General features: G+C 44.2%; 1 protein-coding gene across 1 annotated transcript; it reads left to right on the top strand.

Annotated features, from left to right (window-relative positions):
* The first annotated feature begins 213 nt into the window (after positions 1 to 213).
* On the top strand, positions 214 to 25,283 carry PSMB6 (proteasome subunit beta 6). Its single transcript, XM_030186403.1, has 6 exons — positions 214 to 402; positions 12,307 to 12,374; positions 12,503 to 12,634; positions 12,839 to 12,968; positions 13,334 to 13,478; positions 25,056 to 25,283. Exons 1-6 carry the CDS (start codon positions 259 to 261, stop codon positions 25,181 to 25,183), a joined length of 747 nt encoding a protein of 248 aa, XP_030042263.1. The 5' UTR covers positions 214 to 258; the 3' UTR covers positions 25,184 to 25,283.

Here is a 25,283-nt window from a genome sequence, read left to right as displayed (position 1 = left end):
TACAGAAACAGAACAACAACTTGCATGCAGCAGCGCATAGGTTTGTTTGATGTGTTTTCAGTGTACGCAGAAGACGACGGCTGCGCGGGGAAGGGGAAACATAAACCTAAGTAGCTTCACCTTTTTGACGTCATGCCGCCTCCTGAGTGAGGATTGAAACGCATGTCGTAAATTAGCTCTGTCAGAGTTACCGTAAAGCAATGCGCTGGTAGTTGAGCAACTGAGCGAGCGTGAGCGACGTAGTAGTAGTGTTGGCAAATGGCGGTTGTAGCGATGAAGCAGCGGTGGCATGAGCAGCAGCAGTGGGAGCTGGGCTGGGAGGGAGATTGTTGCGGTACTGTCTCTCAGCCCTTGGTGATGCGAGGTCCTCAAAGGAGGGGCGACAGGGGTGTGAGCACTGGGGTAAGGAAACGTGGGAACTGTACGATGCCATTGAAATTGGCTGGTTGCAGTTCTGGAAAATGAAGTGTGTGTGTGTGTGTTTTTCGCTTACATACAATGTCCAGTCAAATTGTGGACTTGGTTGTTAGAGTAGTGGCCACCAATAGTCAGATTTTTATTTTATTTATTTATTCATTCATACTCGTGCCCCGCAATTATCCAAAAAACGTGTTTCAGTTCAATGTGGCTTACATTTAACAGAGATTACATTGATTCAATTACATTTACAAGGTTGTATGATGCTGTGTTTTATAGTGGTTGTTGGCAAGATACCTATTTATTTATTTGTTGCATTTGTATCCCATCTCTTTGCAGGCTCAAAGTGGCTTACAATACATCATGAGTAGTGGTTAGTAAATAAACATTTAGTATTGCAGGATCTTGGTCAGCATGATGATAATAAAACAAAGCAATAGTATACAAGCAGATATTGTGAAACAGTTCTGAATATAGATGGGCGAGTTGTGCATATTCACATTGGTTGATCTTTGTGGTATGCTTTATTAAAGAGATGGGTCTTCAGTAATATGCGGAAGTTCGTTCTTTCGTAGATCGATTTTAAGCTGAGCGGTTAGTGCGTTCCATAACTGTGTGCTCAGGTAGGTAAAGTTTGACGCACGCATTAGTTTGTATTTCATTCCTTTGCAGCTGGGGAAGTGCAGATCAAGGAATGTGCGGGATGATCTTTTGGCATTCCTAGGTGGTAGGTCTATCAGGTCTGACATGTAAGCTGGTGCGTCTCCATGGATAATTTTGTGAACTAGTGAGCATACTTTGAACGTGATGCGTTCCTTGAGTGGGAGCCAGTGTAATTTTTCTCATAAGGGCTTGGCACTTTCAAATTTTGGTTTGCCAAATATGAGTCTATTAGTGGTATGGAATAGTCATTGGGTTTCTTGAGAACATATGTCTTTGCTAATTTCTTAAATGAAAAAGATGTGTTACAGTTAGTGGTTGTGTTGTATATTGTTGTTGCAGAATGATTAATGTATATTTTATTGATAGAATTTCCTGAAGAGGTAGGTCTTTAGGTCTTTTCTGAACTGGAGGTAGTTTGTGTTGCTTCTTATGACTATGGGAATTGAGTTCCACCATTTTGAGCCCAGGTAGCTAAATCTGCTGTGTAGGTGGACTTGTATGTTTTTGAAGTTGGGCAGATGAAGTAGGTAACCTGTGGTTTCTGGGTTTATATTTCTTGGTGATAGTTCGATCATGTCTAGTATGTAATCCGGTGACATGCCAAACAGTATTTTGAAGATGATTGTTCTGGTTTTGAAAAATAGTCTGGCCTTGATCGGGAGCCAATGTAGCATTATGAGTAGTGGGGTTGCTCTATCATATTTTGACTTTTTGAATATCAATCTTGCAGCTGTGTTTTGGACGGTCTGCAACGATCATAGTAGATTTTCTTTGCAACCTAAATATGCTGCATTATATTAGTCTAGTTGGTACAATAACAGTGTCCGTACTATAAGACGGAATGACTGTCTGGGGTGGAGGAGTGGCCTAGTGCTTAGGGTGGTGGACTCTGGTCTTGGGGAACTGAGGAACTGAGTTCGATTCCCACTTCAGGCACAGGCAGCTCCTTGTGACTCTGGGCAAGTCACTTAACCCTCCATTGCCCCATGTAAGCCGCATTGAGCCTGCCATGAGTGGGAAAGCGCGGGGTACAAATGTAACAAAAAATAAATAGTCTCTGATTCTTCTCAATTTCCATAGTGTTTTGAAGCTTTTTGACGTAATTCCAGCAACTTGGTCTTCAAGGGTCAGATGTATGTCGAGAATGAGTCCTAGTATTTTTATTTGTATTTTGATGTGTAATATTGTTGATCTATTATGAGGTTTTGCTAAGTAGTGGGATTGTGCTGGCTGGATAAAACCTGGAGTTTGGTTTTGTCTTGATTTAGTTTAAGTTTGACAGTTGTGGCCCACTTTTCCATGAGGTCAAGTCCTTTTTTGGCCTTATCCATTATCTCTGTGATGCTTTTATTGAAAGATATGTAGGTGTTGACATCGTCTGCATATATGAATGGGTTTCAGCCCAATTTTTCCAGTTTCTTGTCAATTGGAGCCATCAGGATATTGAATAATATTGGGGGATCCAGGAGGCTAAAAATTAATTGGACATCTTGACAAGGTAGGATATATTTCTTAGAAAACTGTTGAACCAGACTGCTACTGCTCCAGTTATTCCTATGTTGTTGAGCAGGGTCATTAGTATTATGTGATCTACAAGGTCAAAGGCGCTTGATATATCGAATTGTAGTAGTAGTATTGATTGGCCTTGGCTTACTATTCTTCTGAATTTTGTGATCAGGGTGGTTATGACTGTTTCAGGGTTATAACATGGTCTGAAGCCTGAGTAGTGTGTTTGGTATTCCATTAATTGTTGTGCTACTAGTTCCTCCATTGTTTTTGTCAGCAGTGGTATCGATGCCAATACCTGATCTTTCTGGTGGCGTCTTTAGGGATTGGAGTGAGTATGATGTTGCCCTTTTCAGAAGGGAAATGGCCTTTCAAGAACATGTATTCTATGTGTTTAGTTAATCGTTTGTTGAACCAGAACATGTATTCTATGTATTCAGTTAAGCGTTTGTTGAACCAATCTGGTGGGTTTTCCATAATGTAGTTCGGGCAGCCGTATAGTACATAAGTACATAAGCATCGCCATGCTGGGACAGACCAAGGGTTTATCAAGCCCAGCACCCTGTCACCGACAGCAGCCAAAAGAACAAGCAATTTGTCCCGCCCATCCTAGAAATACTGTATTCCCTCGTCCATTCGATAACTTTCTATGGCTTTTTCCTCCAGGAAGCTGTCCAACCCTTTTTTGAAGTCCGCTAAGTTAACCACCTTAGCCACCTTTTCCGGCAGCGAATTCCAGAGTTTAACTACGCGTTGAGTGAAGAAAAATTTCCTCCGATTCGTTTTAAATTTACCACACTGCAGCTTCATCACATGCCCCCTTGTCCTAGAATTTTTGGAAAGCGTAAACAGACGCTCCACATCGACCCGTTCTATTCCACTCATTATCTTATAGACCTCTATCATATTTTCTTCAACCGCCTTTTCTCCAAGCAGAAGAGCCCCAGCCTCTTCAGCCTTTCCTGATAGGGAAGCCGTCCCATCCCCTGTATCATCTTTGTCGCCCTTCTCTGCACCTTTTCCAATTCCACTATGTCTTTTTTGAGGTGCGGCGGCCAGAATTGAACACAATACTCGGGATGCAGTCGCACCATGGAGCAATATAACGGCAGAATAATATCCTTATTTTGTTTTCCATCCCTTTCCTAATGCTAACAGCTAAACACGCTGGGATTGGCTGAGAGAGACCTGGAGGGAGCAATGGCCAAAAAGTTTTGATTTGGACGTCATCGCACGTCCCGATCTTGGGGGGGGGGGGGGGGGCACAAGCTGAAAACAACCTTGGAGGGGACTGTTGAGAGAACTGTGGTTGTGGTCAGTTTAGGCAGGTAAGAAAAACAGGGACGTCCTTTTTTTTTTTTGCAGAGAAGTCCTTCCTAACTGCAGGTAAACTCAGCAAAGAGGGCTTTCACCAAAACACGCCCTTTCAAACCCTGTGGTTATCAATTGCCCACTTGTGGGAGCCGTACCATATTTGAAACAAATGAGTTTACTGCCCTCAAAACCTATTGTACGCCACATTGAGTCTGCCCATGGGCGGGAATACTGTGGGATATAAATGCCATAAATAAATCTAGGCTCTGGAGATGAGGATAATACCATATTATGGCATTGGATCAACTCTCCTGGGCAGGCAGGCAGGTAGGGACAGTACCATTAAGTATACCTGTAGGGATAATACAACACAACACTAGTGTTTACATTTTCCTGACAAGGAAAGATGCACAGACAACTACAACATAACAGAGATGGGCACACACAAGTGTTCATACTGAGGTAGTGCAGACTGTGTAGGTACAAGGAAAGTTTTGTGTGAAGAGAGCATCAATATATATAAATGGCGAGTGTCGTACTCACTCGCAAATGCGCAGTAGAGACCCTCTCTGCCCCGCCCCGCGTCAATACGTGATGACGGGGGCGGAACAGAGAGGGTCTCTACTGCGTATTTGCGAGGGACACCGCCGTCGCTAACACTCCCCCCACCCGGAGTCGCCGCAGTATCTGGACCATACCAGGTTCTTATCGTATCCAACTAGCCGTTCAGCCCGTAAAAACGGGCTAGTATAGGAAGGGGGGGTTGAAAGGCCCCCCACCCTGCCGCCGAGTTCGCCGCTGCCGCTCCCCCTCCGGGTTCGCCCCCCCCCGAGCCGTCGCCACCCACCTTCCACCCGGTCGGGCCCTCGCTCCGCTATTGAAACAGCGAGGGCACGCAGCACACAGTTCTGCTGAGCTGTCGTCGGCCTTCCTTCTTCTCTGCCTGTGTCCCGCCCTCGACGACGTTACGTCACACGAGGGCGGGACACAGGCAGAGAAGAAGAAGGAAGGCCACAGCAGCTCAGCACTGCAGCAGAGCTGTGTGCTGCGTGCCCTTGCTGTTTCAATAGCGGAGCGAGGGCCCAACCGGGTGGAAGGTGGGTGGCGACGGCTTGGGGGGGGGGGGGCGAACCCGGAGGGGCAGTGGCGAACTCGGCGGCAGGGTGGGGGGCCTTTCAACCCCCCCCCCCCCCTTCCTATATTAGCCCGTTTTTACGGGCTGAACGGCTAGTTGGATACGATAAGAACCTGGTATGGTCCAGATACTGTTGTCCCTGTTCTTTTAGGATGTCACATCACCTGTGAACAATTAAACCTGCCCTGCAAGCATGGCAACCACAGCCATTGGATAGTCAGCATGTGGGCTGGTACTGATGACAACCTGAAACAGCTATTTCAGCTACCTGATGAGTTGGATTGACCATTGGTCATGCAACAAAAATGATGAAAGCTTTCTGCGCATGTTCATCATGAGCCAAACTGTTACATTTTACATAATAAGTATGACAAAAAACAATCATCAGAGCAATATTGTGGTGAAATACACACCTAACAAAAGTTATGCTAATAATCAATTAGAGATACTTTATTAGGTGCGTAGTATGGGTGCATTTGTAATCCCAGTTTCCAAGAGGTGAAGTGATGCAGAATGAAACTAACCTGTTACTGGAAATTGGGCTGACAAGTTTGTGCTAGAATATTAGGCTCCCTAGGTATCCAAGACCTTCATTTGATGGTTTTACCTTTGGCCTCACATATTTGGTCTGTGTTTCTTATCTGACATGCCCTTGTTTACCACAGATTTCTAAAGGGCTTTACTAAGGAGCATTCACTTCCCTTATCAGTTAGTAATTGGGAGCGAGAATCATTCCTTTTCTCTGTATGTGCATGTAGCTGTTTACTCTGCTGGCGTCATATTAAAGGTATCTATCGTATCTGTTTCCTGAGTGTGTGTGAGACTGTAGGTTTGTGCACACATGTCATCCGAAAATACAAAAGAACCAGCAAGGTGACAGTTGGCCTCGCTGCTGCTCTAGATCAGTCATTATAGTTTCTGTACAGGGATCCCAGTTTGCTTTCCATTCTTATTTGGTACTGTTTGCTGTCTTATTAGATTAATTTATTTGACTATTGCCTCAGTCTCTAAATTATGGGTAGAGTCCTCATATATTACTGTTTTTAACTTTGTGGGCTTTTTACTCTGAAATCCACTTCTTTGGACCTTCACTTAAAGAGCTTGTATAAGAAATTTAAAGCCAAAGTGAAATGGTAATAATGCTTATATAGGTTCAAAATGGATCACATCAAATTACAGATTAAATAAATTTTCAAAATAACAAGTAGAGTAAGAGAGATATAAAAGCTGTATAAAAAAAACGCCTTAATAAAGAAATGTTTTAAACAAATAGGCCTTCAATTGTTTCCGATATAGTAGATAATGAAGAAATGGAGTGGAGGAGTGGCCTAGTGGTTAGGGTGGTGGACTTTGGTCCTGAGGAACTGAGTTCGATTCCCACTTCAGGCACAGGCAGCTCCTTGTGACTCTGGGCAAGTCACTTAACCCTCCATTGCCCCATGTAAGCCGCATTGAGCCTGCCAAGAGTGGGAAAGTGCGGGGTACAAATGTAACAAAAATAAAATAGATACTATTGGAGATTCTACATGGAATGTTGCTATTCCACTAGCAACATTCCATGTAGAAGGCTGCGCAGGCTTCTGTTTCTGTGAGTCTGACAGGACGTCAGACTCACAGAAGCAGAAGCCTGCGCGGCCACATTGGTGATCTGCAAGGGCCGACTTCTAGTGGAATAGCAACATTCCATGTAGAATCTCCAATAGTAGCAACAGTGGAGGAGTGGCCTAGTGGTTAGGGTGGTGGACCTTGGTCCTGGGGAACTGAGGAACTGAGTTCAATTCCCACTTCAGGTACAGGCAGCTCCTTGTGACTCTGGGCAAGTCACTTAACCCTCCATTGCCCCAGGTACAAATATACCTGTATACAATATGTAAGCCGCATTGAGCCTGCCATGAGTGGGAAAAGCGCGGGGTACAAATATAACAAACAAAAAAAAAATCATTCTGAGATAAGCAGTTAACACCATGCAGAAATTGCTTGTTACGGAAATTGTGAATAAAGACTTTTTATATTTAACTTTCACAAAAGATGGAAAATAGAATCAAGAATCTATGGCTCGGGATGAAGAAGGAAACAGTGGAAAGGAGAATTAAGAAAATAAATATTCTGGACATGCACCTCTAAACATCTTATAAACCCAACATGACAATTTAAAAATAATAAGTGCCTTAATAGGTAGCCAGTGAAGTTTTTATCAGTGTGGGCTTAACATGATCTGACCTCTTCTGTCCCAGAATCGTCTGAGCTGCAGTATTCTGTATCACTTGTAATCTTGAAATCAAACTAGCTGAAAGGAGACAATATAAATCATTACAGTTGTCCAGTTTATATAGGATCACCACCTGAGTCAGAATTGAAAAATGTACTGTCGTATTGTGCATTAAAAACTGGTTAAAAGATAGAAAACAGAGAATAGGGTTAAATGGTCAGTAATCTCAATAGAGAGTAGGGTTACCCAGGGATCTGTGCTGGGACCGCTGTTTTTTAAAACATTTATAAATGATCTAGAGATGGGAGTAACTAGTGAGGTACTTAAATTTGCTGGTGAGGTAATTTGCTGATGACACAAAGTTATTCAAAGTTGTTAAATTGCAAGAGGATTTAGGTGTCGTCGTTAATGATACGTTGAAACCCTCTGCTCAGTGTTCGGCGGCAGCTAAGAAAGCAAATAGAATGTTAGGTATTTCTAGGAAAGGAATAGAAAACAAAAATGAGGACGTTATAATGCCTTTGTATTGCTCCATGCTGCGACCGCTCCTCGAATACTGCGTGCAATTCTGGTCACCACATCTCAAAAAAAGATACAGTGGAAGTAGAAAAGGTACAGAGAAGGGCGACGAAAATGATAAAGGGGATGGGACGACTTCCCTATGAGGAAAGGCTAAAGTGGCTAGGGCTCTTCAGGTTGTAGAAAAGATGGCTGAGGGGACTAGGGCTCTTCAGCTTGGAGAAAAGATGGCTATAAAAGAATGAGTGGAGTGGAACGGGTAGACTTGAATCGCTTGTTTACTCTTTCCAAAAATACTAGGACTAGGGGGCATGCAATGAAGCTACAAAGCAGTAAATTAAAATAAATCGGAGAAAATATTTCTTCACTCAACGTGTAATTAAATTTTGGAATTCATTTGCCAGAGAATGTAGTAAAAGCAGTTAGCTTAGTGGGGTTTAAAAAAGGTTTGGATAGCTTCCTGTCCATAGTCCATTATTAAGATGGACTTGTGGAAAATCCACTGTTTTATTTCTAGAATATCAATAGAAATCAAACAAAATAAAACATGGAAAAGAAAATAAGATGATACCTTTTACATTGGACATAACTTAATACATTTCTTGATTAGCTTTCGAAGGTTGCCCTTAAGAGTGGACTAACACGGCTACCACACTCCTTTATTTCTAGAATAAGAAGCATAAAATGTACTGTTTTGGGATCTTGCCAGGTACTTGTAACCTGGATTTGCCACTGTTGGAAACAGGATGCTGGGCTTGATGGACTTTCAGTCTCTCCCAGTATGGCAACACTTATATTCTTATGTAGGGAATGAATTTTCCTGAGACAATACAGTTTATAAAAAGTGGATTTAATAACTTGTGTCAATATGAGGCTTTGGAGATAGAGATGCTTGTTTATTTGGATTTTGATTAATCACCAACTCATGGCAAAGCCAAATCTTAGTGATTTTCATAATTTAAAACCACAAAAAAATCAAAACATACATGGTATCCAAATAAATGGTAAGTATCTTTGAAATATTGTCAACCTTCCATATAAGCATATTGACTTATATGATCTAGCCAGAGAAAATTACCTCTGTTTAATTTAAATCCATGTTCTGTACTTAGCACGTCCAACTTTCTTATACAAAGTGAGATCTGCAATAAAGGTAATTGTATCAAATCCTGGATCAGTATCAACAAAAACATGTCATCAGCATATGAAAAAAACTTGGCCCTAAAAAGGGAAAAAATGATAACTAAAGGATATCATATATATGTTAAATAACACTGGAGATAATGGGTACTCCACAGGGTGGAGTCGAACTGGCTGAAATTTGATCTTCCATTTTAACCCTAGTACTGAAACTGTACGAGTCACCCTCCTGGCCAAATTCAAGCATGAAATACCCACAGGTAAAAGCATACTTCTCCAATTTGACATGTCGAGCGCATTCGACATGGTAAACCACAATATACTACTACGACTCCTAGACCACTTCGGGATTGGTGGAAACATACTTAGTTGGATCAAAGGTTTCTTAACCACCAGAACATAACCTCAAAATACTCGGCGTCACAATTGACCGCAATCTCACACTCGAGAGCCAAGTAAACTCCACTATAAAGAAAATGTTTCAGTCAATGTTGAAACTCAAACGTGTAAAACCTTTCTTCCCGAGGGAAATATTCTGTAACCTAATACAATCAATGGTACTAAGCCATACAGATTACTGCAATGGAATCTATGCGGGATGTAAAGAACAACTCACAAAGAAACTCCAAACAGCCCAAAACACAGCAGCCAGGCATTCGGTAAAACATGATTTGAAAGTGCCACACCCACCCCTCTGAGAAAAACTGCACTGGCTTCCAATCAAAGAACGCATCACCTTCAAAATCTGTGCCCTGGTCCACAAGATTACCTACGGTGTAGTCCCAGGATACATGACAGACCTTATAGAGCTACCAACCAGAAATAGAACCGGATCATCACAATCACACATGAACCTCCACTACCCAAACTGCAAAGGTCTCAAATACAAAGCAACCCATGCATCCAACTTCTCCTATATAAGCACACGACTATGGAACACACTGCCAAAAGCCGTGAAAACAGTCCACGACCATCTAAACTTCAGGAAATCACTAAAAACCTATCTGTTCAAACAGGCGTACCCTATCGACCCAACTTAAATGCCTCAACTCACCAACACAGCAAAAACAAAGATCGTTCTGGACATTATATAACCTCCCCTATCTCCGACTCCTAATGTGCCTGAAACATACCTACCTATCTGACCTTAACATCACACTGTATTTGTCTACCTTATTTGACCTCAACATTACATTGTATTTGTTCCTTTACCGGACTTGGCGAACGCCTTATGGTTCTATGTAAGCCACATTGAGCCTGCAAATAGGTGGGAAAATGTGGGATACAAATGCTACAAATAATGTCTAGAAGTGAGAAATTGTTTTGTTCAACACAGAACTTTATCTGAAATCCAGAATGAGCTTAATTTATACAGTAATATATCATAATGTACAGGATCAAACTGCAGGAAAACGGCAGATTTGCCATATGCAAATAGTGTTTATATCTCAGAAACAATAGATAATAAAACTGATTCTGTGGAATGATATGATCTAAAATCAATTGTAACGGTTGTAGGCAGTGAAACTTCACCAGAAATTCTGATAATTTTGCAACAAAAGCCTTTGCTATTTTGGCAACTAATGGGATAATTTACCACTGGTCTATAATTCGCTGGAAGGGTTTTTAATAAGTGGATTCAAAATAAAATGCCCATCCTAGAAGAAATCATTTTGCATAATCATAAACATTCAATTATTTGAAATGTTGGATCCACCATTAAATAAGCAGGGCAACGATCTAGTAAACAGGAGGATTTAGAAACGTTTTTTTTTAAATAATCTTACTTATGGTACTAAATAGAAAAGGTGATCTAATTTTCAGAATCTTATCTGCTAAATATTGGGCTAGATCTTCAGTTGAAGGGCATAGAACCTCAGTGCTATTTTATTTTGAGGCACCAGTTGTCGACGAGTAAAAGGTGCCGATGATCAGAGGCCCCACCACTGTTCTAAACAGCGCTCTAAAAATAGCACTGGAACAGCATGGGGCTATAATGCCATTATGATCAGAGCTAATAACATGCAAATGTAGGAAAGCTGTTAGCTCTGATCATAGGGGTGAAGTGCGGAAGGATTGTGCGTGAGCGCCCGCACTAGTTGGACAGGTCTGGGTTGTCAGAAGCCCGGACCTGTCAAATGCAGGAGATGGAGGTCCCTGGCACTCCTGGACCTCCCCCATCCCTTTGGCCCTGGTATCCTAGTGCCACCCCAACAGCAACACGTTGGACCTCCATTATCTCCCCCCCACCCACCTCTCGACACACGAGGACACGGGGGCAGGTCTGGTGGACATGTTTAGAAGGAAATGGACACATTTCCTTCTATTTGTAAACAATAAAACTTCTGTTTTGCCAATTTAACAGATTTTTTAATACCGTCTAAATGTAAGAGAGAAAAAAAACTCGCGGCTAGGCCACGATCCGGTTTCCGGGGCTGACAGAGAGAGAGACGATAACACGTCTCTCTCCAGCGCGGAATAGAAAAAAACTGAGCGGGAACGGTCGCGCACGGGCGGGAAGACGGCCGCGCATGCGTGGTGGGCATACCCTGCGTGCGGGACCGCCCGCGAAGTTTTGTTCTGGTTGGTGGGGGCTGCCGTGGACGTCAAACCAGTCGTGAGAACAAGCAGCCTGCTTGTCCTCGGAGAAACTGTAAATACAGTGAAAACAGCAATTAGGGAACTGCTCCTTTCAATTTCTTGAGCCTCACCCTGCAAAACTACCAACCCATTACCCTCCAATTATCTTAACACCCGCAACTTCCCCGTCCCCAAAATACTACCCCAGCTGCCATGTCCCTTTTTTCCTCTTAAGTCAGACATGCAGAGACAACACAGCTACACGTACCCATGAGTGGATGGATACATATTTGTTTTCAGCCATAGGCAAATGTATATATCGTTCCTGCCCATGTTGGTTCCAACCTCAAAATGGCTGCCAGCTATTTTGAGCAGGAGCTGGCCATGGGCAGGAGCGAGTGGGGGTTTGTTCCTGCCCCCACTAGCTACTAATGACATGGTAAGCCCAAGAGAGAGCTGCCGCTGCGGAGGGAATGGATTTGGGAGGGTCTGCTGCTGGAGAGTGAATCTGGGAGGGGGTGAGGGCTGTATAGCACAGTTTCGGTTCCAGCTGAAAATGTATAGGCATTTTCGTCCAAGGCCAAACTGAAACAAGGCTAAACACGGATTTTGGGCTGGTTTCGGAACTGAAACCGAATTCAGTCGGCCTCTAGTTTGACAGCTAATAATAATCAGAGAGGTTCTGTGGCTACACTGTGCATGGGTCTGGCCATGGTTTTTCAGAGAAGTCAGATTGCTCTTATGTCCTTGACTGATGTGATAAATTGGAATGAGCCCTGTAGATGGTATGAATTTAATCTATTTCTGCTTTCATTTGTGTCAGACTACAATCATGGCAGTGGAGTTTGATGGAGGAGTCGTCATGGGAGCAGATTCACGTACAACGACAGGGTAAGGACCCAGACGTCTGTGGTGTCTTGGCAATCTGTGCATACTTGAGCAATATCTGGTTTGGGGGAGGAGGGGCTGAGGTGAGTTTTCCTTAAAGAGGAGGATTACTGATTTTGTTTCTCTTCCAGTGCATATATTGCTAACCGGGTGACAGACAAGCTGACCGCAATCCATGACAGAATTTTCTGCTGTCGCTCTGGTTCTGCTGCAGACACCCAGGCCATTGCTGATGCTGTTGCATACCAGTTAGGTTTACACAGGTAAGTGTTGAGAATGCAGACTTAGCCTAACTCTAGGAGGAGGTGTCTTTTCTTTCATAACTTGAGGAGCCTGTCAGGGTCCAATGTGCACATTGACAACAAAGTATGTTGGGAGGGGGTGAAGAGGTGAGGTGCATCTAAGATTATGGAATGTAACTACCCCTTCCACTTTGGTTTAGACTTTATTGTGTACTTGTGTTGCAGCATTGAGTTAGACGAACCCCCACTGGTGCACACAGCAGCAAGTCTTTTCAAGGATATGTGCTACCGCTACCGGGAGGACCTTATGGCAGGCATCATTGTGGCTGGTTGGGATAAGAGCAAAGGCGGACAGGTAAGGCAAAAATCAGTACCATATGCATTCTTTTCTTTTTTTTTTTCCTAGCAGTGTGCGAGTCAGAGCCCTGAGTCACTATATCTAAAGGATGCTTAAGAGAGGCAGGTTGGCTGAGGCCTGAGCTCCTCTATCCTTAGGTTAATATTTTGCCTGTGTGTTTTTCCTGTTCATTGGATAATGTTTGTCTGTGTTAGGATTTGCCATACTGCCTTTTGTGCCAGGCAAAGCAAATCAGCTAACAATCAAAGTAAAATAGGTACAAAAGGAACTAAAAAATTCAGTAGTATAGGAGAGAAGGATGAGGACCAACAGAGACTCAAGGTTAGACAGAGAATCTGGCTAATGCTCTTCTTTCTTTCTAGGTATATACTGTCCCTGTTGGCGGTATGATGGTACATCAGCCTTTTTCTGTGGGTGGCTCTGGTAGTTCTTACATCTATGGTTTTGTGGACTCTTCATATAAACCTGGGATGAGCAAGGATGAGTGCTTACAGTTCACAGCCAATGGTAACTCAAGTCTCAACACTCATGCAACACTTATTTGTGATAATACACAAGATAAATAGTATTCTCCGAGGACAAGCAGGCTTAATATTCTTACGTGTGGGTCATTGTCCGCGACGGCCCAGGAGACGGAAGAAACTTCAAAGCTTAAGAACCTTCCCGAATGTTCCGCCACGCGGGTGGCTTCCCGCCCATGACGCGAACGTGCAGTGAACAGTTTTCTTTCCTCTGCGGTTCTGGGCAGTCGATTTTTTCGCACTGCACAGTTTTTGCTCAGGAGATGTTCTCTTTGCGTTTTATCGCTGTTTTTTCTAACTTTCCCGTGACAATTTCTTTGGCTTCTGTTTAAAATTTAAAAAAAAAAAATTTGTTTTTCCCTATTTTCTTATTTTTTTCTCATTCCTTCAAGTTTCCTTTATTTTTTGTCGCGGCCGGCCTTTAGGCCACTCAGCCGGGTCTTTTTCCCTTTTTTTGTGCCCTTTTTATTGGCACAATCAAGCCTTTTGATTTCGCGGACACTATTTTCCCACCCATGTCATTGAAGACTCCCAACGGCTTCAAGCATTGTACTCGCTGCAACCGGACCATCTCGAGCACCAACCCCCATGCGTGGTGTCTTCAGTGTCTTGGGCCCTACCATTTCCCAATTTCTTGTAAGTTGTGCAAGTTGAAGAAGCGGACCCAAGTGGCTCGAGAGGTTCAACGTGAAAAACTTTTTTCTGAGCGGTCCGGTCCTTCAACTTCGGTACCGAGGGCATCGAGGGAAGCAGCGACACCGGGACCGCAGGTAATGGCTGCCGAGAGACTGCATCGAGCTGGGAGCAGTGAGGCATCGAGTGGGTTTCCACCCATCTGAAGGCCTCCTGCTATGCAGTCCCCACGGGACCAACCTTTGTCGGACCCGGCCCTGAGGAGGCATGAGGATTCCACGTCATCCTCATCGGTACCGAGGAGCCTCGATGACGGGCGTCGAGCGAAGGTGAAGAAGCACCGTCATTGATCTCCTTCCAGGCACGGTACCGAAAGCTCCGGGGGGAGCCGAGGGAGTCGGCACCAGAGAAGCGTCGGCACCGGGAGGATCACTGACCCTCCATTCAGGAGGTGCCGATGCGTCGGTCATCCAGCAGCCTGGTACCGGCTCTCGAGCCTCCTCAGATTCTGGCACCGACTCCTGCACTGGCCCCACAGCGTGTTTCGATGGAAACTCTTGATGAGTGCATCCGGGCCCTTCTTCCAGAGCTCCTGGAATGTTTGCTGCATCAGTCTGCCTCGGTGTTGGGGGTTCTTGCGCCTCCCGTACCGACTGCAGAGACGGCATCTGGGCCATCACCTGTGAGGAGGTCCACGCCCTCGGTGCCGCTTTCGGTACCGGAGCCGGTTGCCACCCGGGTCGACTCCCCCTCGACGTTGGTGGAGGAAGCTTCACCGGAGTCCAGGCAGGAGTTGACTTCTCGACATCCCCCATGAGGTTGTCGATCCTCGACGTCGAGGCAGGCTTGGGTTCGGGCTGCTCTTAGGGAGCTTCTGTCCGATACCGAAGAGTAGCGCTCATGGGGAGAAGAGGAAGACCCCATGTACTTTTCGGAGGAAGAGTCCTGTGGGCTTCCCTCTGATCCTACTCCACCGATTGAAGTAAGGATGTCTCCACCTGAGAGTCTTACTTTCTCATCCTTTCTACGGGAAATGTCTAAGGACATTTCATTCCCTATGGAGGTTATGGATGAGCCCAGGGCTGAGATGCTCGAGGCCCTGGATTATCCTTCTCCACCTGCAGAGGTTGCAACGGCCCCCATGCACAATACACTCAGGGAAGTGCTGCTGTGGAATTGGTCTTGCCTTCTTTCTAATCCAGTGGTCCCCAAGAAGTCCGAGTCCCAATACAGAGTCCATGGAGAGCCTGTATTGGTGAAGGCCCAACTTCCTCATGATTCCATGGTGGTGCTCTCAGAAGAGCCAAAAGTACTAGAGACTATGCCTCGACGCCCCCAGGCAGAGAGCCTAGGACCTTGGATTCTTTTGGGAGGAGAATGTATCAGGCCGCAGTGCTCGCCGCCAAGATCCAAACATACCCAGCTCTACACGAGCATTCACTTACGGAACTCGGTGAGGCAACTGTTCAGTTTAGTTGAAGCACTTCCTGCGGAGCTTGCTGAACCTTTTCACCAGGTGGTCAGGCAGCAGAAGGAGTGTCGCAAATTCCTGGCCAGGGGGTCTTATGACACTTTTGATGTGGCATCCCGAGTAGCTGCTCAAGGTATAGTCATGCGCAGACTCTCATAGCTGCGTGTCTCTGACCTGGATCAGAAGACCCAGCAGCCAGTGGCGGATGTTCCTTGCAGGGGGGATAATCTCTTTGGAGAAAAAGTAGAGGATATGGTTGATCAGATGAAAAAGCATCATGATGCCATGGATTCTCTCTCCCGCCGGACGTCTTCTGCTACTGCCTCCTCATCCAGGAGGTTTTTTTGGAGGGAGGAGGAGTGCTCCCTATTCCTATAATAGGCGTAGGTACACTCCTTCCTCTCGGCAGCCGGTTCAAGCTCAGTCCCAGCATGTGCGTTCTCGTCAACGCTGTGCGCCTAAGGCCCCTAGGTCTCCCCAGCAAAAGCAAGGGACGACGGGCTTTTGACTGGCTCCAGTGCAGCATAGCCAAAGTAAAAGTGTTCGTACCGGGCGACTTGCCTGTCAGGGGGAGGTTGATATTTTTTCACCAAAGGTGGCCTCATAACCTCCGACAAGTGGGTTCTTCAAATAGTCTGGTTAGGATACACACTCAACCTGGCATCCAAGCCTCCAATTTGCCCACCGGGAGCTCAATCCTTGAGCTCCCAGCACAAGCAGGTACTTGCAGAGGAACTCTCCGCCCTTCTAAAGGCCAATGCGGTCAAACCCGTTCCACCAGGGGAAGGAGGGCTGGGATTCTGTTCCAGGTACTTCCTTGTGCAAAAGAAAACAGGGGGGATGCGTCCCATCCTAGACCTAAGGGCCCTGAACAAATTCCTAGACCGAGAAAAGTTCAAGGTGGTTTCCCTGGGCACCCTTCTTCCTATGATTCAGGAAAACGCTATGCTCTCTGGACTTAAAGGATGCCTATACACACATCCCGATACTTCCAGCTCATAGAAAGTATCTTCGATTCCGTCTGGGAACACACTTTCAGTATTGTGTGCTGACCTTTGGCCTAGCATCTGCACCCAGGGTCTTCACAAAGTGCTTGGCAGTTGTCGCAGCATCGCTACGCAGACTGGGGGTGCATGTGTTCCCTTATCTCGACGATTGGCTGGTGAAGAACACTTCGGAGGCAGAGGCTCTACGGTCCATGCAGATGACTATTCAACTGCTGGAGCTACTGGGGTTTGTAATAAATTATTCCAAGTCCCATCTTGTTCCAGTGCAGAAATTGGAGTTCATTGGAGCTCTATTGGATACATGGATGTCTCGAGCTTATCTTCTCCAGGCAAGGGCAGACAGTCTTCTGGCTCTAGTATCCTTGGTCCGAGCGTCTCAACAGATCACAGCTCTGCAGATGTTGAGACTTTTAGGGCACATGGCCTCCACAGTTCATGTGACTCCCATGGCACGCCTACATATGAGATCAGCTCAATGGACCCTAGCTTCCCAGTGGTGCCAGGCCACAGGGATTCTAGAGGATGTAATCCAGAAAATGTGGGATACAAATGCAATAAATAAATAAAAAATCTCCCCACCGATTTTTGCAGCTCCCTTCAGTGGTGGATGATTCGATCCAATCTGACCTTGGGACGTCCATTCCAAATTTCTCAGCCACAAAAAGTACTGATGACGGATGCATCTCTCCTGGGGTGGGGAGCTCATGTAGATGGACTTCACACTCAAGGGGTTTGGTCCTTTCGGGAAAAGGGTCTTCAGATCAACCTCCTGGAATTGCGAGCGATCTGGAACGCTCTCGAGGCTTTCAGAGATTGGCTGTCCAACCAGATCATCCTAATTCAGACAGACAATCAGGTTGCTATGTATAACACCAACGTGCAGGGGGGCACCAGATCGCGCCCTTTGTGTCAGGAAGCTGTCAGGATGTGGCTTTGGGCCCACCATCACGGTTTGTTTCTCCAGACCACATATCTGGCAGGTGTAAACAACATCTGGCCGACAGATTGAGCAGGATAATGCAACCACACGAGTGGTCCCTCAACATGGACGTTGTCCGCAAGATCTTCAGAGCGTGGGGCACCCCCTCGGTGGATCTTTTTGCCACTCAGACAAATCACAAAGTCCCTCAATTCTGTTCTAGACTTCAGGCCCACGACAGACTGGCGTCAGATGCCTTTTTCCTACATTGGGGAACAGGCCTTCTGTATGCGTATCCTCTAGTAGGAAAGACACTGCTGAAACTCAAGGCAAGACCGCGGAACCATGATTCTGATTGCACCTTTTTTGCCCCGTCAGATCTGGTTCCCTCTTCTTCTAAAGTTGCCCTCCGAAGAACTGTGGAGATTGGAGTGTTTTCCGACCCTCATCACCCAGAACGAGGGGTCGCTTCTACATCCCAACCTCCAGTCTCTGGCTCTCACAGCCTGGATGTTGAAAACTTAGAAGTTGCCTCTTTAGGCCTTTCAGAGGGTGTCTCCCGAATCTTACTTGCTTCCAGGAAAGATTCTACAAAAAGGTGTTATTCTTTTAAATGGAGGAGGTTTGCCGTCTGGTGTGACAGCAAGATCCTAGAACCTTTTTCTTGTCCTACACGGACCCTGCTTGAATACCTTCTACACTTGTCAGAGTCTGGTCTCAAGACCAACTCAGTAAGGGTTCATCTTAGTACAATTAGTGCTTACCATCAACGTGTAGAGGGTCAGCCTATCTCTGGACAGCCTTTAGTTGTTCGTTTCATGAAAGATTTGCTATTCTCAAAACCCCCTGTCAAACCTCCACCAGTGTCATGGGATCTCAACGTCATCCTCACCCAGCTGATGAAAGCTCCTTTTGAGCCACTGAATTCCTGCCATCTGAAGTACTTGACGTGGAAGGTCATTTTCTTGATGGCTGTTACTTGGTAGTATTCTCCCTATATCAAGTTTCACTATAACAGAGTAGTTCTCTGCACTCACCCTAAGTTCTTGCTGAAGGTGGTGTCGGAGTTCCATCTGAACCAGTTAATTGTCTTGCCAACATTTTTTCCCCGTCCACATACCCACCCTGGTGAGGACAAGTTGCACACCTTGGACTGTAAGAGAGCAATCGCCTTATACGTGGAGCGGACAAAGCCCTATCGTCAGTCTACCCAGCTGTTTGTTTCTTTTAATCCGAACAGGAGGGGAGTAGCCATCGGAAAACGCACCATCTCTAATTGGCTGGCAGATTTCATTTCCTTCACTTATGCCTAAGCTGTGCTGACTCTAGAGGGCCATGTCACGGCTCATAATGTCAGAGCCATGGCTGCATCAGTGGCTCACTTGAAGTCAGCCTCTGTTGAAGAGATTTGCAAGGCTGCAACGTGGTCATCAGTCCACACATTCACATCTCACTACTGCCTTCAGCAGGATACCCGACGCGACAGCCGGTTTGGGCAGTCGGTGCTGCAGAATCTGTTCGGGGTTTAGAATCCAACTCCACCCCCCTAGGCCCATTTCTGTTTTGTTCCAGGCTGCACTCTCACCTAGTTGTATTTATTTCAGGTCAATCTCTGTTACGTCCTCGCCGTTGTGAGGCCCAGTTGGCCAGTGTTCTTTGTTTTGAGTGAGCTTGGGGGCTAGGGATACCCCACACATAAGAATATTGAGCCTGCTTGTCCTCGGAGAAAATGAGGATACATACCTGTAGCAGGTATTCTCCGAGGACAGCAGGCTCAATATTATTACAACCCTCCCTCCTCTACATTGGAGTTGTTCCTATTATAATGTTTTTGCTTTTTATGAAACTGTTCACTGCACGTTCCCGTCGCGGGCAGGAAGCCGCCCACGCATGCGCGGTGGGTCGGCCTGCGCTGCAGAATGTTTGGGAAGGTTCTTAAGCTTTGAAGTTTCTTCCATCTCCTGGGCCGTTGCGGACGACAACCCACACGTAAGAATATTGAGCCTGCTGTCCTCAGAGAATACCTGCTACAGGTATGTATCTTCATTTTTCTGTTTTTTGAAGGGGATTGACATGGATACAGAGGAGGGTTAAGTAAGTGAAACATACATTCTGTGGTGGATAAAGAGGGCAGATCTACAGGTTTAGTCCTTTATCACATTGTCCTTTGTCCATTAATTCCTTAAATTTTGTACCACTTAAAATGAAAGAAATGACAAGGTCTGAATCACTACAGTAGCAACTGTTTGACAGTTAGGAAATCTCATCTCCCTCTTAATGCATGTAAAAGAGAATGACCTCCCCTCCCCCCTCAACCTGTTTACCTACCACACTGTCCTCAACTTTCATCCACCGTGGCCTCTGCTGGAGAGGCTATTCCTATTCTATTTTGAAACAAAGTAGTATAAAAGTCCCTGCCATGCACCCACAACCCAAAATAACACCCCTAAAATTAACAGAAGTAATTTTTAATCCACCAGTTTTCTCCTTACAGAACTACAAGGGAGTGATTTATCCTAGTCCAAGTAACTTAGCAATAGTAAGTGTTCTCCTAGACAGCAGGATTAAAGTCCCTACAGCTGGGTGACAACGTGCATCAGACCCCCAGTGGTGGAAAATGTTTTATAGATTTAGAATGATTTATTGTAGCTTTTAGTGACTCACAGTGCATGCACATCACTATTTTGCACTGCATTGTCAAACAGGGTGCCATCTCGGTCCCTGAATACCTGTACACCTGACTTTTATATGAGGACTTGAACCCTTAAATCTATGAAGAATGTCTGCTACAGGTAAGTGGTTTTCTCCAAGGCTAAGCAGAACTATAAGGCCTCACAATTGGAACTCCCTATTTACCAGTTGCTTTCAACAACCAGAGGAAAATAAAATGGTACTCCCAACAGGCAGACACCAAAACTGTTTTTGGTAGCAAAAGCCTTTTCATTTTAATAATTTTTCTCTTTATTTTACAACATTAAATCTGGAAAGTAAAGAAAATAGGTTTTGGGGGGGGGGGGGGGGTGGATTTTAAACCTTAGATTCCACAGGACAAACCAGCCATGCCTAGTACAGAACCTTATTGATTTATATCCTGTTCTCATCCAAAAAAACTTTGACGTTGCAATTAATACAGCCTGTTCAGTTTAGCCAGCCAGAAAGGGTAAAATGGAAATAGGTCTATAACTACTTGGATCAGAAAAATCAAATTTTACCTTTTTAAGCACAGGTTGAATACTAGCATGTTTCAAAGATTTCAGCATTAATCCCTCTGCCAAACAATTGGGCCAAAAGTATGGCCATCAACATTCATCACTTTCATTAAACAAAAAGAGTACTTTATCAGTACCCTGTAGGGATTAACTGGATGACATGTATCCCAGCAAGAATTAGAGAAGCAGCTAAATCAACTACAGCTAGAACTACTCTCTCCAATCTTTGAGTAATATTTCCCATCTTCTCTACAAAACAAAATTCTGTAATACCTGAAGTTCAGGGATCAATATTTGCTGGGAAGTCTGGATCAAATTAAGTACTACTGCAAAAGATCTTGAGGGTGAGTTGAGTCAGTTGGCTGGAGGTTGGGAGGCGGGGATAGTGCTGGACAGACTTGTACGGTCTGTGCCAGAGCCGGGGGTGGGAGGCAGGACAGACTTGTACGGTCTGTGCCAGAGCCGGGGTTGGGAGGCAGGGCTGGGGAGGTGAGAATAGTGCTGGGCAGACTTATACGGTCTGTGCCTGTGCCAGAGCCGGTGGGTGGGAGGCGGGGATAGTGCGGGGCAGACTTATACGGTCTGTGCCCTGAAGAGCATAGGTACAAATCAAAGTAGGGTATACACAAAAAGCAGCAAATATGAGTTATCTTGTTGGGCAGACTGGATGGACCGTGCAGGTCTTTTTCTGCCGTCATCTACTATGTTACTATGTCCTCCTAATAAGTCTCTTTACAATGTCATACTGGTATAAACTAAGTGTACTAAATATTAGGGCTGCATAATTAGCTACTACTACTAATCATTTCTATAGCTCTATTAGACGTATGCAGGTGGGAGTATAATGGGGACTGGGGGGCAAAGCAAATTGACTGAGCACCATGGGGATGGGGTGGGAGGGCAAAGCAAGTTGATAGTTGAGTAAGGGGATAGCAGTGCTGCCTCTGACACCACCATCACCTCAGTGAAAATTTGTTAAGGCTTGACTTAGGTGCTACCTTATAGAATAGCACCTAGTGCACTTATTCAAGTAACTGCAGCTTTGTGGAGGATTAGCCTGGTGGTTAGAGTACCAGGCTGACAACCAGCAAAGCCAGGTTCAAATCTTGCTGTCCCTGTTATCACGGGCAAGTCTCTTAATCTTCCATTTGCTCAAGTACAAAATTAGATTCTGGGGACAGGGTAATACTTAATGTACCTGAATGTAGCTCACCTATGGCTACTAGTGAGAATTTTATTAGGTGGTGCATATACTAAACAAAGATTAAAACTTGCAGAATCTAAAAATCAAAAGCCTCTAAAACAGAGGTTTCCTACCCAGTCCTCGGGGCATACCCAGCCAGTCGGAGTTTTCAGGATATCTCCATTGAATTAAATGTTCCATCCAGTAACAGTTTCACAAATTTTTATATATCTCTATCTTTTATTGATCTTTTTTACATGTGTTCATACAGACCTGTGCCTCATTGCCTCCTTATCTTACATGCTACCACTCATACTTGCATTCATTCACCTACTATCAACGGATTCCCCTTTAACCATTTTCTATTACATTAATGCTTATTACATGTTATCACTCATTTCTTTCATATTTATATTAATTACCATATGAATACAAGATCTTTTATATCTCTAATAAAGTCCAATGTCTGTTAATATAAGCACAATCTCATTAGATCTTCTTGATCTGATTCCACTTATCTGGTTGATATTTTATCTTTAATCATCTTTATGGTATATTGGGTTGCCCGTCGCATTTTTCACAGCTTGTTTCAACTGAAAGTCTCTCCACACTGTTGAACCTTTTCTTTTTTATCATTGATCCTAGCGATTCAATAGACTTGTTTCCTTTTCCCTTTATAACAATAAATCAACCTTGTCAAAGCCCTATACCTTTTTACGCTTGGCGTCTTCACGGGCTGTAAACATTACCGTTCTTACCCCTTACATTCTCTATTATTATTTCTTACCCCTTACATTCTCTATTATTTAATCTCAATCCATACTGTCCTACCTTACAGCTTGTTATAATTCTGTTTTACAGTTTCTGCCAGTTTGATCCACTCTTCGGACATCAGGAAATGGCGTCTACTTGCCTTTTAACACTGCGCCTGCATGATCAGTGTCAATTCGCTATTCGTGCATTCAACCCCATTTATATACCCACCCCACTCTACTTCCTGTTTAATCCCATAGGAGTCACTCATAGATCATGCGTTGCTCTACTTGCAACATTCTTTGTAGAACAGTTCCTCCCCTGCTCAAATCCATTTGTTTTAACACTACGAATTTGACTTCTTCTACTGTGTGATTTTGGATGAGCCAATGTTTTACTAAAGGGGTTTCTACTTTCTGCAATCTTATATTGCTAAGATGTTGAGATAATCTATATTTTACTTTTTTCACAGTTTGTCCTATGTAGAATAAACCACAGGGACATTTTATGGCATATATTACAAATGCTGACTCACAATTTAACAATTGCAATTGAAATCTCCTAGGACTCTTCTGATTAGGAATTTCTATAAATTGTGTTTCCATTGCATATTCACAATACGTGCACCCTTTCAATCTGTAATGACCTCTATGTTCCATGTCACGTATACACGTGCATTGCTTTAATTTTTCTCCTAAATTTTGTCCTTGTCGGTAGGAAAACAGAGGAGGTTCTTTGAAGGTTGAATGTATACCCAGCATAACCCAATGTTTTTGTATTATTTAAGTAACTTGTCAAGTATTTGGTACATATGGAAAAATACATGTCAGTCGTGATTCTGGTTTTTTTTTAACCCTTGTGGGCTATGCTGGGTATACATTCAATCGTCAAAGAACCTCCTCGGTTTTCCTACCGATGAGGACAAAATTTAGGAGAAAAATAAAAGCAATGCACGTGTATATGTGAGATGGAACATAGAGGTCATTACAGATGCAAAGGGTGCATGTATTGTGCATATGCAAAGGACTTTGACAAAGTGGGCTTTGTCAAGTTTGATTTATCGTTATAAAGGGAAAAGAAAACAAGTCTATTGAATCGCTAGGATCAATGATAAAGAAGAAAAGGTTCAACAGTGTGGTAGTATGTAAGATAAGGAGGCAATGAAGCACTGTTGGTCTGTATGAACACATGTAAAAAAAAGATCAATAAAAGATAGAGATATATAAAAATTTGTGGAACTGTTACTGGATGTAAGATTGCAAGGGTGTAACTAGTTAAAAGACAAAGTAACTCATTGGATAATTAATATATTGAATTAAATGGGGATATCCTGAAAACCCTGACTGACTGAGTGTGCCCTGAGGACTTGGTTAAAAACCTTTGTTCTAAAAGCTCAAATTGTTCAAAATATATCCTCTTAAAACATAATACTCTGATGAAACAAAAGTAAAACGCCCCCACTCCACCCAACCATTCTGCCATGATGCTCACATAAATAATGAGGCAGATAAACTGATTCACAAACACAGTATCTGTAATGTCCAAGTTTCAGTAACATACAATGCATCTAGAAACGGCAGATAAGGGCCAAATGGCCCATCCAGTCTGCCCATCCTTAGTAACCACTAACTCCTTCTTTTCCTAAAGGATCCCACGTGCCTGTCCCACTCTTTTTTTTTAACTCTGGCACAGTCTTCGTCTCCACCACCTCCAACAAATCAAATTTAGAAGCAGATTATTTCTAATTGAACCATTATTAATCAAAGCCACTTTTCCTCAAAATTTGTAACACTAAAATTTTGAATAGTCACTCTCTCCTGATGCCATTGCAGAATTCGCCCAAGAATAACATGTGAGTTGCTAAAAGTCTCTAGAAAATGTGTTAAGCTATGAAGTTTGTTTCCACAGCAGGGATCCATCAGATGTCACCCAGTTGTGAGGATTTATAGTCCTGCTTGTCCTTGAAGAAATTGCTGAACCATGCTCACAAATATTGTACTGGATTCTGTATGTTCCATTTCTGTTGTTTAATGCATGGCTTTTCAATATCCTGTCCGAACTGCTTACTCCAGGTTGACTCCACTTCTTAGGTAGGTTTGACTCATATCTAGAGTTCACCAACCAAGGGCCATCTCCCTTAAAATGTCTCATTTTAAATTCTAGAGTTAACTATCACTACTTCTACCCTCAAGAGGTGTTCAATGAGCTCTGCGATGTGATGTCTTCAAGTCCTTCCCTGCCTCCACCCCCACAAACTTCCATTCTCATATAGGCAATTAGCTTTTTTGTTCTTAACCCTGCTCCCCCCCCCCCCCCATGTCCTAGAATATGATGTCTATTTCTTGGGCAGGCATAATCTTTGTTCTTACCATGTCTTGTTTTGTGCAGCCTTGGCATTGGCCATGGAGAGGGATGGCTCCAGTGGTGGTGTGATCCGTCTGGCTGCAATCACAGAGGCTGGTGTGGAACGCAAGGTGATCCTGGGCAGTGAGCTACCATGCTTCACTGTGGCATGAAGCCATCATTCTTAGTGCTTCTAGACTGTTTTCTTTGTTATTGTTGGAGGGCAGAGGTTACTTTTGAATGTGTAAACAAATAAAGAAATGTAAAAAGCTT

This window comes from Microcaecilia unicolor, chromosome 14 (genome assembly GCF_901765095.1).
Source record: "Microcaecilia unicolor chromosome 14, aMicUni1.1, whole genome shotgun sequence".
Taxonomy (NCBI): Eukaryota; Metazoa; Chordata; class Amphibia; order Gymnophiona; family Siphonopidae; genus Microcaecilia; species Microcaecilia unicolor.
The sequence above is the reverse complement of the archived record's forward strand: the minus strand, read 5'-3'. Positions and strand labels throughout refer to the sequence as shown.

Bases quoted from the DNA above. Each gene is read 5' to 3' on its own strand.
- PSMB6 (XM_030186403.1), top strand. From the start codon at position 259: ATGGCGGTTGTAGCGATGAAGCAGCGGTGGCATGAGCAGCAGCAGTGG. The intron at 12,375-12,502 runs GTAAGGACCCAG...TTTCTCTTCCAG, and splicing joins GATTCACGTACAACGACAGG to TGCATATATTGCTAACCGGG. The intron at 12,635-12,838 runs GTAAGTGTTGAG...CTTGTGTTGCAG, and splicing joins TACCAGTTAGGTTTACACAG to CATTGAGTTAGACGAACCCC.